Source organism: Carcharhinus amblyrhynchos, chromosome 7 (assembly GCF_965287045.1).
Source record: "Carcharhinus amblyrhynchos chromosome 7, sCarAmb.v2.hapA, whole genome shotgun sequence".
NCBI lineage: Eukaryota > Metazoa > Chordata > Chondrichthyes > Carcharhiniformes > Carcharhinidae > Carcharhinus > Carcharhinus amblyrhynchos.
The window spans coordinates 89,910,124-89,930,451 of record NC_137330.1 but is presented as its reverse complement, the minus strand read 5'-3'; the positions used below and the strand labels follow the sequence as shown (position 1 = coordinate 89,930,451).

At 39.5% G+C, this 20,328-nt stretch overlaps 2 protein-coding genes across 4 annotated transcripts in view; both read right to left on the bottom strand.

Moving 5' to 3' along the window:
* Window positions 1-3,738, bottom strand: part of LOC145345120 (gamma-aminobutyric acid receptor subunit rho-2-like) — a 50,478-nt gene extending 46,740 nt beyond the window's left edge. Inside the window, exon 1 of the mRNA XM_080192768.1 lies at window positions 3,372-3,738. Within this exon, the coding sequence (XP_080048894.1) occupies window positions 3,372-3,562 (191 nt within the window). The 5' untranslated portion in view covers window positions 3,563-3,738. The remainder of the gene's footprint in view (window positions 1-3,371) is intronic.
* A 3,726-nt stretch (window positions 3,739-7,464) lies between these two features.
* The window catches only part of ube2j1 (ubiquitin-conjugating enzyme E2, J1), a 33,725-nt gene continuing 20,861 nt past the window's right edge, over window positions 7,465-20,328 (bottom strand). For 2 of the 3 annotated variants that reach the window (XM_080192767.1, XM_080192764.1), the window contains exons 5-9: window positions 20,003-20,108; window positions 19,132-19,261; window positions 18,548-18,571; window positions 16,184-16,324; window positions 7,465-9,385 (exon numbers count right to left, since the gene is read on the bottom strand). In XM_080192767.1, the coding sequence (XP_080048893.1) occupies window positions 9,098-9,385; window positions 16,184-16,324; window positions 18,548-18,571; window positions 19,132-19,261; window positions 20,003-20,108 (689 nt within the window). In that variant the 3' untranslated portion in view covers window positions 7,465-9,097. The remainder of the gene's footprint in view (window positions 9,386-16,183; window positions 16,325-18,547; window positions 18,572-19,131; window positions 19,262-20,002; window positions 20,109-20,328) is intronic. The other variant, XM_080192766.1, reaches the window with a different exon arrangement.

Below are 20,328 nucleotides of genomic sequence, written 5' to 3'. Positions count from 1 at the left end.
ACTCAAAACATTGACTCTACTCTCTCCCCACAGATGCTGTCAGACCTGCTGAGATTTTCCAGCATTTTTCTGTTTTTGTTTCAGATTCCAGCATCTGCAATATTTTGCATATTTCCTTCTGCTTTCCTTGGCCAATTCCTGATACTTGGTAATAGAATGCAATTAGAAGATTTAGAAGTATTTTAAGGACAAGTTTACTCCTACCTTTCAGACTTGGATATATCCCCAACTTGATAGCCTTTTATTTATTGGACTGAACCCAATATTTTAAATTTCCTAAATGTCATCCTGGTTTTTTGGTATCACTTTCATCTGTGAGTCAATTGATTGAAGGTCCGAGTCCCATTGCGGGACTTAACTATATAATCCAGGATGACACTTCAGAGTAGCAATGAGCAGATGCTGTAATGTTGGAGATGTCATCTTTTGGGTTAGAACGTTAAGTGGAGTTCTGTCCAAGCAAATGTGAAAGATCCCATGCTATTTGAAAAGGAGCAGAAAAAGTCATCTGGCCAAATTTAATCCCTCAAACAACACCTATGGAAAAATAGTAATTGACCATGTAGCTATTCATGGAGACATGAATTATACAAATTGGCAGCTGCATTGATTTACATAACAATAGTTACTACTCTTCCCAAGTAATTTGTTGGCTGAGACCATTTTGGGGTGTCCTGTGGATGTACAAGTGCAAGATTTTTCTTATTTTCTTTTCTCAGTACATTGGGTGTGTTAACAAGAACCCTGCTGTGTTCCAAACTATGCTTCTTATATATAGGAACATTTAATCAGCAGTCATAGTTGTGGTGTTCTCCTGTAGTTTTGAAGAACTGGATAAATTTTACAGCGTGCAAAGCTGTGGTCCATCGGGAGAGACCAGAAGAATGGCTATGACTGTTGATTGGCGAAATAAGCAACTACCAAAGTTCAAATTAAAGCTTTGACATTAAGTCAAATACCGTATAAATCAATCTCATGCCTCGGATAGCAAACTTGGCAAAAACAGCATATAAAATCTTTTTATGCTTCCAGCTGTTACGATCAGGCTGGATAATTTATGTTCAGGAACAGACTTCTCTCATGCAAACTGCACAAGTGCAAACAAAATGAACGCCAAGGGTGACAGAAAAGCACTGAAAATCTGACATGATTTACTGATGTATCGCCAAAGGATAATTCAGACCCACCTGATGAAAAGCATCATTTGAAGGAACCCAGAATCCCTGTGCTTTCATAGAATCATAGAACCAATACAGTGCAGAAGGAAGCCATTCGGCCAATCAAGCCTGCACTGAAAACAGTTTCGTCTAGTCCCTATCTCTGTAACCCCACATTGTTACCCACCCAATCCCCCTGACACTAAGGAGCTATTTATCATGACCAATCCACCTAAACTACACAGCTTTGGACTGTGGGAGAAAACCGGAGCACCTGAGGAAACCCAGATAGACACAGGGAAGAAGTGCAAACTCCACACAGACAGTGACCTGAGGTGGGAATTGAACCAGGACCCTGGCTTTGTGAGGCAGCAATGCTAACCCCTGTGCCACCCACTTTAGGCTATTAACCCAACACATAGTATGTGACGGTATATATTTAACTTCTCTACCTCAGCGAAGTATATCTTTTATAAACTATTTGATGGTATCTTTCTGAAATAAATCAATCTGAATTTCACAATTTGTTGATCTAGAATAGATAGTAATATCACTTGAAGTCTCAATCACAAACAATATTTTCAAAGATCATAGCAGAAAAACCTCTATTGAAAGTGGCATGTCTTAAGAATTTCAATGTAAATGGCTACATTGTGCCTTACATGTCCAAATTCAACAGTATTCTTTGTTTTTGTATTGGGAGTATTTGGAAGTGTTTTGCCATAACGATACCATAATGAAATGAATTTCTGTAAAAAAAAATCTTCTTTGAAGAATTACTTGTAAAAACCAAACAGTTCCTTGTCACAGTGATTAACCAATGTCCAATCTATTTTAAGTCTACTCAGTTCAATGCTGTTTAACTGAAATGATCTTTTTCAAGCATTGCTTACTTCAATGCATCAATCAATTCAAAACTTTAACACAGAAAATAACTTTGAATTATCGGGGTAGAAGGTATCTGGAATCTGTACAAAAATTCAAAAATGTATTGGAAACCTTAACTCCTACAATATGTTTAAATTCAAGATTCTAAAGTAAAATTAAAGCCCCTCAAGCTTATTTATTAGTCACAAGTACGCTTACATTAACACCGCAATGAAGTTACTGTGAAAATCCCCTTGTTGCCACACTCCAGCGCCTGTTTGGGTACACTGAGGGAGAATTTAGTTGGCCAATGCATCTAACCAGCACGTCTTTCAGCCTGTAGGAGGAAACTGGAGCACCTAGAGGAAACCCACACAGACATGAGGGGAACATGCAAACTCCACACAGACAGTGACCCAAGCCAGGAATTGAACCTGGGTTCCTGGTACTGTGAGGCAGCAGCATTAGCCACTGTGCTACTGTGCCACCCTTCTCCAGCTGAAGTAAAAGTTCTAGTGGTCATGAAGTCAACCGTGCCTCTGATTTCTCCTAGCCAGTGGCAGGTGCCAGTCAATCACCATTTGGAAGTATATTTGCAAAGTAAATAAGGTGCATTTAATTGGATACATACAAACCTGTGTGTTTAATAATTCACATTATTAAATGAAAAATAGCAAAAATACTACTAGGTTTCCCATTATATTTTTGATCGGATTTGATATATTATTGTCACATGTATTAGTAAACAGTGAAATATATTACTTTTTGCGCGCTATACAGACGCTAGCATAAATTATATCTAACCACAGCATATCTTCTATAATCTATAAATACATATATAAAACATTGCATTTACTCTGAGGAAAACTCTGGGGAGTTGAGACGACCTTTGTCAATGTTTTAAGCTAACTTATTGTTACCCACTCAAAAAACCTGAAAAAGGGTTTTAAAAAAATTAATAACCTGAACTAATAATTCATGAATAATTGGTACAATTCTTTCAGCGTTTGGGCAGTCCAGCAGAATCCTCAAAACATATCCGAATTTATTCCAAATCCGCCAAACTGTAGAGAATTAATTTGACATTCCAGTGTTGCCGAAACCAACAGAACCAGAGATGAGGCGATCGCTGTGGGATGCACTACACAAAGTCCTTCTGTAGTGTTTAGCTTTTCATTTGACTGTTCTTTTTCAAGTGAAAATAGGTTCCTACTAGTCAAGAATTAATTCCATTTATTCTTTAATTACAAAAGAATGTATTTTCATTAATCACATTTTCTCCGTACACAACAGTAAGTGATGTAATTTTCTCTCAGTGAGATTACTTTCCCTGTCAAGGCTCCTTACCTGCCCTGTTTGGGGTGTTCTACCTGAGGTGCCCACCTCCTCTTCCTGTGCTTCTTGCTTTCAGCAGCTATCGTCAGGCAGCAGAGTATCAGCATCGTTTTTAGAAAATAAGGCATGATTTGCAAAATCGAGGCAATCCCAGCAATAGTCCTGTTGAACCCTGCAGTGCGAATCACTTCTCGTTTAAACATTGAATCGATTTGTTTTAGTTTACTCCAGCAGCATTGCCCGGTTGATGGCGCGGCTGACGCTCCTGCAATGTGTTAGGTTCGCGTTCTGAGTGATCTCCCGCTCGTCACACTTCCGACTGCCCTGTTCTGCAAACCGCTGGAACAACTTCGGTGCCGGCGCTGTTTGTGATTGACAGGGGACTATTATGCATTAAGAGGGCAATCACAGCCTAGCGAGTTAAGCTGCTCTTTCTCTACACCCTGGGTATGATTGTAATCATGATGTGGATATGCCGGCGTTGGACTGGGGTAAACACAGTATAAAGTCTGACAACACCGGGTTTTAGTCCAACAGATTTATTTGATAGTAAACGCACTAGCTTTCGGGTTAGTCCCTTCCTCAGGTGAATGGAGAGTTCTGGCCTCAGACAGAGCATATAAAGCACAGACAGTTTACAGATTACTGATTAGAATGGGAGTAATCTGTAAACTGTCTGTGCTTTATATGCTCTGTCTGAGGCCAGAACTCTCCATTCACCTGACCAAGGGACTAACCCCAAAGCTTGTGCGTTTACTATCAAATAAATCGGTTGGACTAAAGCCTGGTGTTGTCAGACTTTTTACTATGATTGTAACACCGTATTCTGCACCCTCTCCCTTCCTCCACTATGGATTCTATGAAGATTTTTTGTTTGTATAGTGGGCAAGAATTCACTGTATCCCAACACGTGACAATAATAAATCAATTCAATCGCCTTGTAGGTTGGCACTTTCAGAGATCAAATCAGGGTACAATAAATGTCACAGTGGTTAGCACTGCTGCCTCAGTGCCAGGAGCTCAGGTTCAATTTCCAGCTCGGGTGTCTGTGTGGAGTTTTCACGTTCTCCCCATGCCTGCATGGGTTTCCTGTGGGTGCTCTGGTTTTCTTCTCCAGTCTGAAAGACATGCTGGTTAGGTGCGTTGGCTATGCTAATTTCTCCCTCTGTACCCAAACAGGCACCTGAATGTTGTGACTACAGGATTTTCACAGTAACTTCATTGTAATGTTAATGTCGTAGAATCCCACAGTACAGGAGTTGGCCATTCAGCCCATCAAGTCTGCATCAACCACAATCCTACCCACATTGTATCTCAGTAACCCTACATATTTAACTGTTAACTCCCTGGCAATCATCCTAGCCTGCACATCTTTGGATTGTGAGAGGAATGATGTGGAGATGCTGGCATTGGAATGGGGTAAGCATTGTAAGAAGTCTCAACCAGGTTAAAGTCCAAGTTTTGTTTAGTAGCACAAGCCACAAGTTTTGGGAGTGCTGCTCCTTCATCAGATGAGTGGGAGTTGTATTCACAAACAGGGCGTATAAAGACAAACTCAATTTACAAGATAATGGTTGGAATACGACCTTTACAGGTAATCAAGTCTTAAAGATACAAACAATGTGAGTGGAGAGAGGGTTAAGCACAGGTTAAAGATGTGTATTGTCTCCATTCAAGACAGTTAGTGAGATTTTTCAAGCCTAGGCAAGTTGTGGGGGTTACAGATAGTGCGACATGAACCCAAGATCCCAGTTGAGGCCATCCTCATGTGTGCGGAACTTGGCTTTCGGTTTCTGTTCAACAATTCTGTGTTGTCCAAGGCGACCTTCACGACACACAACAACGCAGAATTGCTGAGCAGAAATGGATGGCCAAGTTCCATACACATGAAGACGGCCTCAACCAGGATCTTGGGTTCATGGCACTCTATCTGTAAGCCACACAACTTGCCTGGGCTTGCAAAATCTCACTAACTGTACTGGCTGGAGACAATACACACTTCTATAACTTGTGCTTGGCCCTCCCTCCAGTCACATTGTTCGTACCTTTAAGACTTGATTACCTGTAAAGACTCACATTCCAATCATTATCTTGTAAATTGAGTTTGTGTCTTTATGTGCCCTGTTTGTGAACACAACTCCCATTCACCTGATGGAGGAGCAGCGCTCCGAAAACTTGTTGCTTGCGCTACCAAATAAACCTGTTGGACTTTAAACTGGTGTTGTGAAACTCCTTACTGAGAGGAAACTCTCACAGGCATGGGGAGAATGCACAAACTCCACACAGTCACCTGAGGCCAGAATTGAACCCGATTCAATGGATTCCAACTGAAGTTCCATCTTTCATGTTTCAGGTCCAGCCAGGAATAGGGTATCCGCGACATATTATATTGCTCAGACTGTGCATTTACATGCATGCACATACATTTCAAGACTCTCAAAACTCCACATATATTGCTAGATCTACTTCTAACACACCTTCTGATTTCCATCATCCACAATTTTTTTTTTTGCCCTTGGCTTTATCCCTCTCTTTGCAATCTCCTCCATGAAGATTTGAACATAAGAATGTGTTGGAGGTCAGAAGTCATTGATGTACAAGAGTTAATGGGGGTTAGAAACAGCCACAGTGGAGATCAAATTTATGAAAGGTGTAAGATTAAAAGGCAGACCAGAGTATTGGAATAATTGAGTTTGGAAGTGATAAGGTCATGTAGCAGAATGGATAAGCTGTAGAGGTGGACAATGTTATGAAGATGAAATTATGCCTAACAGGTTATAAAGTAACTCAACTCTGCGTCAAACCGTTCGGCTGAAACTGAGGGGTAAGAAATTGGTTGCAGAGAATACAGGTTTTGGTCTTCCCAATATTTCCATATTCATTTTGCATTATAAACTGCTATATACATTCATAATGAGAAAATATCAGCACAAAAATAGGAAGGCAAAACATGACAACAGACCAAGTTGTGTGGGTTGACAAGATTTTTATTATGTTATTGAAATCTAAGCAGATTACAAGAATTTTTGAATTTCCTCTTTAGGATCTGTTTAGCAATGCTCTCCTGCCCCTGTGATCTCAGCACAGAGGATAATCAAGACTTCATCAACTTTGGAATGCAGATAACAGAACAGATTGAAAGAATGAGTGCTGGTTTCATTGACGGAAAACGTCAAAGGATTATGAGAAAAGCACTATAAATGGACAAAGGGCTGCTGCATGGAATTACAGTCCACAAATTGAATTTTAGATCTATTGCTTGCACTACAGTATGTTACTCATTACAAAACATCAAAACATATTTTCTTTAAAATATTTTACATATTTATATTTTATTACAGTAAACCTAGGACTTCAGTTCTTGCAGAAAAATGTATGGCAATAGAAAGCAAAGGCAGCCAAATACCCAAGTCCTCAAATTATGATTTAACTAAGTGCCAACACAAGAAAATGTGGACATATACTGGTAAATCAATGTCTGTAATGAGAAATAATTCATTATGCTAATGGAACAGCAAGTGCTAACTTTACTGTTCACTGCCTGCCTTGCATCTTTAATTATATGTAAATAAAACAGACTCCTAATATCACAAAAAATGAAGGCTTAACATTAAACATGAATTAGTTCTACACACGATCATACAACATTGGTCAGTCATTTTGTCAACTGTATGTGTGCCTGCTCTTTGAAAGAGCTAATTCCACTCCCCTGCTCTTTCCCTATTGTCCTGCATTTTTTTTCCTTTGCTAGTTGTTCAAAAAATGAAACGCTACAAAGTTTTACAGTGGCTAAGTAAATTTTCATTTTAAATTTATGTTTACTAACTGCATTAGTTTCAATTTCTATACTTCCTGCTGCAAGGGTCTCTTCAGTTCAACTGCACACACCATTACTGATAAAACACCATAATTTTTTAAATGTCATTTATTTGTTCCATGCCAGGAAACTGAAGTATAAACAAGACAAATCTGAATTTATATTTATTCAGCAGCAAGTTTATTTCACTGTTGTAACTTGATATTGGTTGTGTAATATATATATATATATATATATATATATATATATATATATATATATATATATATATATAATATATATACATACACACACACACACACACATATATACATACACATATATAAGGAAGTACTCATTCAGTGACTTTCCATTGTTGTGCTGTGGCAGAAGTGTTTCTAATACCATGCTGAATAAACTGAATCAAGAATTCTGCAATAATTTGTCTGGCATGCATAGCAGGAAAACATTATTTTAAAGATGCCAGGCTGACATGCCAATTTTTCTTCTGAAGCCAGGAAAAGTAAAGCATTTCACAAAAACAAAAACAATGGGCTTTTCGTCAAATATCCACTTTGAGCAATTTAGTAAAAACGATGCATGAAAAAGTTAGGAGAGTGACTGCAGAGCAACTGCATTGTTCCCTTAACTGTAAAGTGCAGTGGCACTGCTTGTGCAAAGTTCTCAGGGTCCCAGAAAAATCAATTTTAGAGCAGAAAAATATTAAACATTCATATCGGTATGAGAGTTTGTTCTTATGGTTTCATATTTGAAACTGAAAACTTTTACATAGGCAAAAATCATTGTTCATAGGGCATCTGATAATGCCTTCTCCACTCACTAAAGTAGACAATATTTATTCATACTTTGGACAACCAAAAATGTAAACAATATTCAGCATCCTGTATATGGAAATTAAAAGCATCATTCTGCAACTTGCAATGAAAGATTCAATGTTGTAATTACACAGACACACATGACAATCACTATCTGACATGCAACAGCATTTATAGCTTGGCTAAGGAAAATAAAGGAGCCAGGCATCCTGGAGAACAGGCATCATTCCATCACTTACCAGATGATCTCGTATTTGATTACTTCGTTCAACTTAAACTCAAGGAATTTAACGAAGCACTAGACCCCAAATCACTACCTCTACCTTTATTAAAATAAATATTTGACTTAAACATAAAAGTTGCAATGCATCACCACCCTACTGATTTTGGTTTATTTTTGATGATTTTATACGAATTCTCTGGCTGGATCTTTGTTTTAAGGCTTGTATATTTTAATATTTACTTTAGGGTGTTTATTAAAACAATGATAATCTTGTAACCTCAAAGTAACACAGTAACCCACAACAACTTCACATTGCAATGTTGAAAGCTCAATTTGGATTTCAGATTTGCTGTAGACAGGATTAAAAATCCTGACTGTATTCAAATGAAAGTGAATGTTCACACTCTTCCTGACAGGGTTAAGGCATCCGTTAATTCATAGAAACAGGACTCATTAAAAGGTAAAATTGCATACTACCCCACTGGTACTCAGGTTATGAGCACAATAAACTTTAGTGGTCCACAGAAGCTTCTCAGTAAATAGATGAATGGCACCCTCAGACTTAACTGATATTTTTGAACAGCATTGTTCTCAACAAAAACAACTCAATTCTACCAAGATAAATTGAATTCAAAAAGAGTTTGATCAAAAATATTCCTGAACGGGTTTCCCTGCAGTATCAAATTTTGGAAAATGCCTCCGTTTATTACCCAAGGATAATAATTATGCATAAGCCTTGCATTCTGTAACACTTTAAATTCCCTTTTGGGCAGGTTTTTCAAAGATCTTGCATATCCTGGCCATTAATATGGGGGTTGGATGTTAAAATACACAATATGATGTGTAATAAATCCAGTCTATGGCTATGCAAAGCAAATGATCATTACAATTCATAGTCAAATCTGTATTCATGCGACATGTAAATCCTTCGGAAAATGAGAGCAGCCAGTGCTAATGTGAGGATGACAATTAAGACAGTGGATCCTATTTGATTGGTATTAGCTGGTCGACGAACTTGAGTGTATGATGGTGAAACTGGACGCCTTGCCTGTTGCTGCTGCTGAGCACGTCGTTGCTGCTGAGTACGCCGCTGTCTAGGACTTAAACTTGTAGTATTGGGTCTGCTCTGTGAAGATTCTTGAGTCCCAGTGCGAGCATCATCTCCATCAGTCTATAAAAGATCAAAACCATTTTAAGGCATCTTTCAGGATATCCAATCTACATGATCAGGCAAACAAAGAAAATAATGCATTAAGCAAGTAACTCGTACAATATTTTACCACTTCCTTCTCTCTCTCTCTCCTCAAGAGGAAGTTACAAAGCTCCATAGATGGCGTATGGATGAATCATTGCTGAATTCAGGACCACTAAGCCAGTTAGCCCAACCAGTCCATGTTGATGTTCATGGTCTATTTGAGTCTCTGCCAGTCCTTCCTTATTTAACTAAAAGCATCCTCTGTTCTCTGCTCCCATATGCTTACCTAATCAGCCCTTAAGTGCATCTATATTACTCAACTCAACTACTGTGGCAGCAAATTCTACATTCACACGTTAAATTTCTAAATTTTCTATTTGATTTCTTGGTGACTATCCTATATTGATGACCTCAACAATTTCGCTCTTTCCCATAAGCTAAAACAATGCCAACTCTACCAAAACCTGCCAATGTTAAACCCTTCTATTAGGTCACACCTCATCCTTTACTTTTCCAGAAAAAAAGAGATCTAGACTTGTCACCCTTTCCTAAAGGTATAACCTCACAATCCAATTATCGGTCTTGTAAATCCTTTCTGCATTTTCTCCAATGCCTTTATTCCTTCCCCTTTTAAGGTACAGTAATCAGAATTTTTCTACATTACATCAAGTGCAGTATAATCAAAATCCGATACAAGATTCAATACAAGTTTAGATTATGAGGCAAATTTTCCCGTTCTGCCTGCCATGGGAATCGTAGCAAGCAAGGAGGGGCAGGCCAGCGAAAGGTCTGTTGAACTCGGGCGGGACTTTCCAGTTTCGGGGCTAGCGTGGCCGAAAAATCCCATCCAATGCCTCTATTTTCCAGAGTTCCCTGTTTTTTAATGCTATCACTAATAAATCTGCGTACATGTTTTGCCTTTTCATGATCCCATTAACTGGTGTTGCTACTTCAAATGATGTATTAGTGCTCAAATGCTTATCAAGACTTATTTCCCAAACAATACAAGACTGCATTTTCCTTTACCAAAATTTAAGACCTCACACTCAGCTATGGTGAAACTTATCACATGTCCCAGCACCAGATAACTGAATTTCACAATAAAGGAGGCAAAAAAAATTGACATTATAGTGAGATACAATTTTTCTTTGAGGAGCAGCAAATTTTGCTTTGCAGACTACTTGCCTCCCCCTTCCCACCCTCACTAAACACACATTCCTTTTGATACCTTAGATTGCCCTATTGTGAAGGGACAAAATTGATCAAATTAGAAAGAAAACACAAGAGCTTAATTTCCTGACATCAGTTGTTGATTCAGTTTAGCTTTCCTTCTCTTTCTCTGGAGGTGAGCAGATGGACTAACGTTACTAGATTTGTTTTTGCTAAAACAATCTCTAGTCTTTGTCATTTCTGAACCACAGCTTATCCTGGATTTTGACCACAATTTATCTGCAAATTCCAGCTGAAGCATCCTACCACCCAAACTATCTTGGCTGAGCTCCAAGCTAGTCTTTCATAACAGATGAGTGTTACGTAAACACTCAATCCAGTAAACAATTACAGTATACCAATAGTGGAGAACTTAAAACATTTTATACACCAATTTAAATGAATGAGCTAAATTCATTGAAAAAGGCAAGTATTCCAAGTCTGTCCAAATTCATAACATTAGAACTATAAACCATGGAAATGAGTGGTCTGAGAGCCTGGTTAAGATTTTTTTTCTCATGTTAAAGCTGCATTTGTTTGGTTCATAAACAAGCTATATGGTTATATAAAACTAAAAGATATTTTAAAATTTATCATCCAGATAAATCAGTTTGGAAATTCAATGCAGCAGTCACACAAATAATTTATTGAACAGGCTGATTTTACCTGTTACTCCAAAAAGCACGAAGACTAAGCTAGGCAACTTGACATAATCAAAGAGATCAAGTGTTAACCTAGCATAGAGCAGAGAACGTCAAATATATTCTTCTGTAGTAGATGTGGCCTGCTTCTGAATTGTAACAGTTGCTTCTGAATTAGCTGTATTCCTTTAGCCAGTATATAGACCCTTAGATGAGAACTTACACATTCAAAATGGTTATGCAAGTTACTAACATGTAATTAAAGTCTAAGGCTACTTGCAGTCAATATTCAGACCACAGGATTTCAGATTGATCTTGAGAAAGACAAATGGAGCCCCAATTAAAAGCAGTAGAGAGATCAGGATCACACCTGTAGATAGGAGAGAGATATTTTTGTTCAAATGGTGACGTAATATGAAGTTGGCCACCACGCTGTAAAGAGCAGCAAATGCAGAAGGAAAAAATACCCAAGAAAATGGACCACATGGAAAAGGTAATAGGTGGATCGAATTTCGGAATGCCGAATGAAAAGGGAGGGAGACAGAAAGTGGGAAACTTTCAGCTATTTGGTCTAACGTTTATCAGAGAAAATGTTAGAAGCTACTATTAAGAAGTTATACCAGAGCATTTGGATACATTCAAGATGTTCAGGCAGAGGCAACCTGGTTTTGAGAAAGGAAAATCATGTTAAACCAATTTAATGGAGTTCTTTGAGGAAACAACCAGTGCTGTGAATAGAGGAGAAAAATAAGTGAATATACTGTATTTTAGATTTCCAGAAGGCATTTGATAAAGTGCTACATCAAAGATTCTTGTAGGAAATAAAAATAGGGGGGAACATACCATCGTGGTTAGATGATTGACTGACAAATGGGAAGCAAACAGTCAGCATAAATAGATCTTCTTTTAAATTGGCAATGTCACGATTGGTGTGCCACAAAAATCAGTGCTGGGACCTCAAATTTTTACATTTTATGTAAATGACTTGGGTGAAGGGATCAAAGGGATGGGAGTCAAATTTGCTTATGACAAAGTTAGGTGGGAAAGTAAGTTTGTGAAGAAAACATGAAACTACAAAAGGATATAGATAGGTTAAGGGAGTGAATAAAAATCTGGCAGATGAACTATAATTTGGGAAAAAATGAAATTGTCCATTTTGGCAGGAAGAATAAAAACTATCAAAATGGTGACAGATTGCAGAGCTCTTGAGGTAGAGGGATCTGGTTGCCCTAGTGCACGAATCACCAAAGGTTAGTATTCAGGTACAGCAAACAATTAGGAAAGCTTATAGAATGTTATCATTTATTGAAGAATTGAACACAAAAGTGGGGAGGTTATGCTTTAGTTATACAGGACACTAGTGAAACCACATTTGGGGTACTGTGCACAGTATAGGGCACCTTATTTAAGGAAAGATGTATGTGCAGTACAAATTGATCACAGAAAGTTTATCAGATTAATACCTGGAAAAGATGGGCTGTCTTATGAGGCAAGGATCAACAGGCTAGGATTGTATCCACAAATTGAGAAAAGCAAGAGGTGACTTGATTGAAACATAGGATCCTGAAGGGGCTTGGCAGGGCAGATGTGGAGAGGAGGCTTCCTTGTGGGAGAATCTAGAACTAGAGGTGACTGTTTAAAAATAAGGTGCCGCCCATTCATAACAGATGAGATGAAATTGTCGCTCAGAGTCACAAGTCTTTAGAACTCTCTTCCAAAGTCTTTGAATATTTTTAAGGCAGAGATGGATAGATGCATGGTAAGAGGGTGATAGTAAACCCAAATCTGTTTCTGATAACATATCAGACCAGCCATGAGCATTTGAATGGCAGAGCAGACTCAAGGGGCTGAATTGCCTAATCCTATTCCACATATTTGAGGAAATCGGAGGAATAACAGAGGAGCATCAATTATCTACACAGCTAAAGTGAAAATCCGTTGGCCTCTTTTAAAGGTCAAACCAAATAAACAAACTCAAGTTACATCAGGACAAAGCAAAAAGGGCAGATCCCCAAAAGGAGGGGGAACAGCCCGAACAGAATCAAAGTACAAAGGAAACTTGAAAACATCAAATTAAAATGTGATTATTAGGGTCAATAATGCACCCCAGCCCCTGCAGTGCCCAACGGATGCAGAGGCGTCAACTGTGCCCGTGAACACCGCGTGCTCCCTCTCCAGGGACACCTGGTCGCGAACATAGCCACGGTTTTTTTTGATTTTAGCCTCAGCCAAATGTAGATCCTTGAACCAAAGAACCTCTTATGATGGAAGTGTTAGATATGAGAATGGAAAACTATCAGAGAGACCTAGATTCAAGTCAGTAAAGGGCCTTACAGAAAAGATGAAACCAGAGCGAAGCATCTCGGTAGACACTGAAGACATGAAAACAATTATTGTGTCCTCTCCTATAAATTTAAATTTACAGTACAGCTTTGTTAATTTAACATTTTTCAAATTGGAAATGCATAAAAATAAGTTCAATCCATAATGATCAGACATGTATGAGCAATGTTATTTACAGAAGCGTCAACCTGAATTGGCATTGTGTCAGTTTTATTAGGTAAACTCTACAGAAAATTTAAGATAAGCCAGCCTCAATGAAATAGCATCTATTTGTCATTATATCCATGGCAAACCAATCATTTCTGAAATTCCTTCCAGGACAAGGATCAATTAAAAACATTTCAATCAGAATCAATTCAGATCACATAGGAACAACCCAACGGTGCACGTAATGTATAAATTGTTGAAGGTGGTGGGTGTCAGGAAATTTATCTTGGTACCACTCAACTATGAAATAATTTCCCCACACCAGGCGCAAGATCTATATTTTATATATCTATACATTCCCAGTTTCTTTCTCCTCCACTTCTAAATAATGGAGGGACTTCAGCAATGCTTCAATCCAGTAGGAAATTCCTGAAATCAAAAAGATATGTAAGGCATGATATGTTGCATCAATTTATCATAGAATCCCTACTGTGCAAGAAAAGGCCACTCGGCCCATCAAGTGCAGCAACCACAATTCCACTCAGCCCTTATTCCTGTAGCCCACATATTTACCCTGCTAGCCCCCCGACACTAAATGGCAATTTAGCATGGCCAATCAACTTGACCTGGACATCTTTGGCACATGGGAGGAAACCCACACATACAAGGGAATGAATACAAGAAAGTGCATACTCCACACATAAGAACATAAGAAATAGGAGGAGTAGGCCATCTAGCCCTTCGAGCCTGCCCTGCCATTCAATAAGATCATGGCTGATCTGTCATGCCTCAGTTCCACATTCCCACCCTCTCCCCATAACCCTTAATCCCCCCTCTTATCAAAAACCCATCAACCCGCGTCTTAAAAATATTTAGCAAGGTAGCCTTCACCACTTCAACGGGCAGAGAATTCCAGAGATTCACCACCCTTTGAGTGAAGAAGTTCTTCCTCAACTTTGTTCTAAACCGCCCCCCCTTTATCTTGAGGCTGTGCCCCCTAGTCCTATTATCCTTTGAGTGGGAAGAGTCTCTCCACCTCTATCCTATCCATCCCATTCATCATCTTATACGTCTCAATGAGATCTCCCCTCATTCTTCTAAACTCTAACGAGTACAAGCCTAGTTTATTCAGCCTCTCCTCATAGCTCAACCCCCTCAACTCCGGCATCAGCCTAGTAAACCTCCTCTGCACTCCCTCCAAGGCCAAAAATATCTTTGCGTAAGTACGGCGCCCAAAACTGCACACAGTACTCCAGCTGCGGCCTCACCAATGCCCTATACAGCCGCAGCAAGACCTCCCTACTTTTACATTCAATCCCCCTCGCTATGAAGGCCAGCATCCCATTTGCCTTCCTGACCACCTGCTGCACCTGCAAGCTGGGTTTTTGCGACTCATGCACAAGGACCCCAAGGTCCCTCTGCACCGTCGCCTGCTGCAGTTTTTCGCCATGTAAGTGATAATCCTTCCTACCATTATTCCTACCAAAGTGGACCACCTCGCACTTGCCAACATTAAATTCCATTTGCCATTTCCTGGCCCATTCGCCCAGCCTATCTAGATCCTTCTGTAGACTCTCCACACCCTCCGCACAATTTGCCTTTCCTCCAATCTTGGTGTCATCAGCAAAGTTCGACACCCTACACTCGGTTCCCTCCTCCAGATCATCTATATAAATGGTAAATAGCTGAGGCCCCAGCACCGACCCCTGAGGCACTCCACTAGTCACCATCCGCCAATCCGAATAGCACCCATTGACCCCCACTCTCTGCCTCCTATTTGACAACCAATCCTCTATCCACGCTAACACCCTACCCCCAACTCCCTGTCCCCTGACCTTCTGCAATAACCTCCTGTGAGGTACCTTGTCAAACGCCTTCTGAAAATCCAGAAAGACCACATCCACCGGCTCTCCTCTATCCACCGCCCTAGACACATCCTCATAGAACTTCAGTAAATTTGTCAGACACGACTTCCCTTTAACGAAACCGTGCTGCGTCTGCTCACACAGACAGCAATTCAAGCTGGGAAGCAAACCAGGGTTCCTGGCACTGAGAGGCAACAATACTAACCACTATGACACCATGCTAATCTTATTAGTTTAGCTTAAAAAAAATCTCACACTCTGGTTCCAAAGGCTGGATTAAATGAATCACTCCAGGAGGGATGCAAATTAACCTAAATAAATGGCAACTAAAGGATGAAAAGACATTATTGCTGAGATAGTACCAGGGTATTTGAATGCTAATATGTTACCGTGTTACTACATTGACATTTGCAGACAGATTCGGATTAGCCAACATGAATAGTTTTTTATTCTTGTCCTCAGCTCACCAGGTAAATAAAAAAATCTCATGAATTATTAGTCTCCAAGAAAATAGATCTGTTCAATGAAAATTTGCAAAGTTATAAAGATAGGAGGCAATTATTACACACCTCTCTCATATCTTCAATTTCGGCATTGATTTGAGCGATCGGAAGCTGCTCCGCTACTTGAGTTTCTTGGTTTGCATTTTTTACAAGATTTGGTGCTGAAGAAGTTTCAGCAGCAGCAGTATTTGCAGAACTCGTCTCAGCCTATTGAAAAGTAAATGGTGCAATTACAAACCTGAAAAGCAGTCAGTTTGGCTCGATTATTGGTAGCTTATTTGTCTTGGAATCAAGAGTTATGATCTTAACTGCATCACACAGTATATCATCTCGTGTCATTTTTCAAATGAGACCATAACTGAGATCTGCCTCCCCGTCAAACATGAAAAGTCAATCTCGGCCTTGGCTAATATTTTCCCCTCAATTAACACTCAAGGACAGGAGGGGGAATTAATTTAAGCAACCCTGATTTCTCCTCTCACCACACATCTACAAAGAGCAAAGGCATTTTGTTTTTATTTTCCCCTGTTGTGTGGGGTAGGATCTTCCGCCAACCACTGTTTTGGCATGATCCAATTTTGATTAACAGCCCCACAGCAAACTCGAGAGATGGTAATTTTCTTTGCAACACAAATACAGGATGATGGCAGTGGTGTTGCTACATAGCACCCGAAAGATAGAGATAGAAACAGGTAAAGGGCATAGACAACAATAAATATTATTTCAAGCAAGTCCAGAATTAAAATCTCTCACTGTATTCTTTCAGTCAGTAGGCTGAACTGATCCAGGATAATCACACTTCCAATAGAGATGACCTCCATGATCAGATGGGCATTAATCGTCTAGTCATCAGTATATAAGTTGCAGTAAAAACTGTGTAAATGGGGCCAGGTATTCACCTGAACTAAGCCCTTATGAGCTGCTGTTTGGTTGATAGAAAATCACAGTCAGAGCTGTGCAGTTCCAGATGGCAATATTGCAGATTCCAGCTGCTTTTTCTTTGGAGGGCAAGTGACTCCCACCTCTCCACTGTGGCTTAGTCTGCATTCTTGAGATTGGTAATGTTACCATCAATATTTTAGGGGCTCTTCATCCCATCAGACTGGTCACCTCCGTTGGCAGGTCTTGGCCTTAGAAATGTAAATAGTTATGGCACCATCCCTTTGGATTGGTCTCTGCAGTCATAGGGGTCATTTGTGCCCCAGCAGAGATAACAGGCTGGCAGTTGTGCTGAATGCCAGAAAGTTATTTTTGTTTGTCATAACCAGTCATGGCTTCAGCCCAGTTCCCCATCTGTGCTAGCAGCCCAGATTTCAACTAAGCATTTAAAGTAGCCATTGATGAGAGAGACATCTGGGTGCAGGCTGAGAGCTGTTCTGTAGAACAAAAAGAATCTGGAATAGAGACACCAATCAGGTACATCTCTAAAAAGGCCTGTTAGCATCAGAAATGTTATTCTGCAGTAAAGAAGAAAACCTTTGGGCTGTTGCTCTCAAACACTGAGATATATGTCCAAAATGAGTAGACCGTCTATGCTGGCCACAATCCATTAACTACTGTGGAACAGTTTAAAACCCAAAATACTAAACTATTGCGTTTGAGTTTGTTCCTCCAACCGTGGCGCTTAAAAAAGCACCTACATTCCTGGGCAGTAAATGTGATTGCAGACACCTTGTCCAGAAGTTAAAGAAGCCCAGTTAGGACTGAGGAGAGATAAAACTGACCCATTGCTAAGAGAATGAATGGGTGCGAGAGTGTTTTCCTTTTAAAAGTTTTTTTTCCTTCTTTAGATTAGATGAGAATGAATTGGATTTCATTCCCCAAGGAGGGGAAGTGATATGATGGAGAAACATCCTGGAATTATACATGGAAATCTTGGACTTCTGAGCTTTACATTTTTAAAAAGGACACAGGCCCCAAAGATAGCTGAGAATATATGACTAGCCACTAAGGGGAATTGCAGAGTTTTTCTCTAAGGCACAATGAAACCCCTCTGTGGTTCCAGACAAGGTTATTTTAAAAGAATCCAAAGACTGATTGTCATCTCTGGTAGAGAGAAAAGAACATAAAGGCAATCTCATCCAAAGACCCTGGATGTTTGGATAGTGGACTCCTGTTAAAATACACAAATACAGGGTCTGCTTATGTGCTATAAGGAAAGGAGCTGAAGGTTTGCCACATGCAGGTGATGCAGTGACCGAGACAAGGCTCCTGCAGAATGGCCAACTTTTGCAGGAACATCTAGAACTCTGCCTGCGAAAGCTAATCAGCCAGCAGAAGGATCACAGCTGGGGAAAAAACTGAAATCTCTCACCTACAGAATACTGGAACCAAAGAATCAACTATTGGAATCAATCTGCATCAGCCACAATGCAACATCTACTCCTCAACTCAAGAATCGTTCCACATACTTTATCTATATTTACTTACCATTGGACTCAATTCTTTCTTAATCTGTAAGAATGAAGATGCACATGTTTTACCATTTCTGCTTACCTGTTTGAAAATTAGTAAACTTACTCTAGTAAATCTTAATTCAAGAAAGCCTGGTTAAATTGGCTCCTTTTTCAATACAATTTCTAGATCTGGAAAAGGGATGCAAGGGAAAGGGAACTTGTTAGATTAAACTCTTGTTGCTACCAGCAGAGGGTGGTTTGAATAAAGACATGGATCCAGTCATCCCCCCTCACCCAGGTTCCTACAATTTAGGGGTAATCCAACTGGATAGTGACAAAGCCAGGGGTTGCGCCCAGATCAACAACTATTGGGGAACCACACTACTGATTGTAACAGCATTAAGATAATAATTTAGTGCAAGTAAATCCATTCCTTCACCATTACTGATTACTTTGTACTGTTCTACAGTAATTAAAATATAACTTACAATGTCATTAAGTTTTCCAAGAACATGCAAGCCATTCACTCTTTTGGTTTATAAAGGAAAATAGATGGGCTCAACTAAATGCACACAAAAATATACAAATATTTTGCACAATTTATAAAAACCAATATACCTTAAAACTAATTTGTTTTGCTAATTCTTTTGCCTCCACATCAGCCAAACTTGGAATGCTACTTGCTGTACTTGGAAGCAGAGCTGTCCTCATGCGGGAACCACAATTTTCACAGTTAAAATCTTGTGACCTAAAGTATAAAAATATTTTAAATTTGTGATATGCTTATTAATCTTGTGTCTATGAGGACTTAAATTCTACTGCTTAATAAGCAGCAGCCAATTCCTTCGACCATTATGATAATGATACAGATATTAAGCAAAGCAGTGCGAGTTACTACATTTTTGTTCAAAATTATCTACACTAACTCTGGTATATAGCTTGTTCAGTCCCACTGTTGAATTGGCTTGGTTAAATCGAAATCCAACTCAGATAATTTGACATCCTGGAATCGCTTAGCCCCATGTTCCTTACATTGCTTAATCCTGCATAAAAGCATTGTTCTGTATTACAAGCTTTAGCAATCGTTTCATTTCTTTGGAGAGGAAAGAAGATGGGAAGGTCAGGGAGACACATTGGGCTGCACTGTGGCACAGAGGCTAGCACTGCTGCCTCACAGCGCCAGGGGCCCGGGTTCGATTCCCAGCTTGAGTAACTGTCTGTGTAGAGTTTGCACGTTCTCCCCGTGTCTGCGTGGGTTTCCTCCAGATGTTCCAGTTTCCTCCCACAGTCTGAAAGATGTGGTTAGGTGCCTTGACCCAAACAGTGTCAGAGTGCAGTGACTAGGGGAATTTCACAGTAACTTGACTGCAGTGTTAATGTAAGCCTTACTTGCAACTAATAAATAAACTTTAACTTCTTACAATACAATTTCCCACAAATAATAACCCTTTTGCTTAAATATTGTAAATAGATAAAAATAAAATCTTACTTTTTGGCTAGTGCTTTCCTCTCATCGGGGGTGTAATCCAGAGAACCAATGGCTCCTTCTCCCTTTGTTGGCATGAACCCAATAATGGCCAACAATGCTGTCCGTACTAGGAATAAATGCAATATCATGATTTAAAATATTTTCTTTGTAACTGTATATTCGTTTCCCACTTTTCCTTGTATCTATTTCTGCACTACACTCTCTAACAGCTATGAGGTTAGACAACTAAGTGAAAAGCTCCATTGTGAAATAAAGAAATGCACAACTGCAGTTTGGCTTGACCTAGGCTCCTGTACCCGAGTGGGTGGAGTGAGCAGAGGAAGATC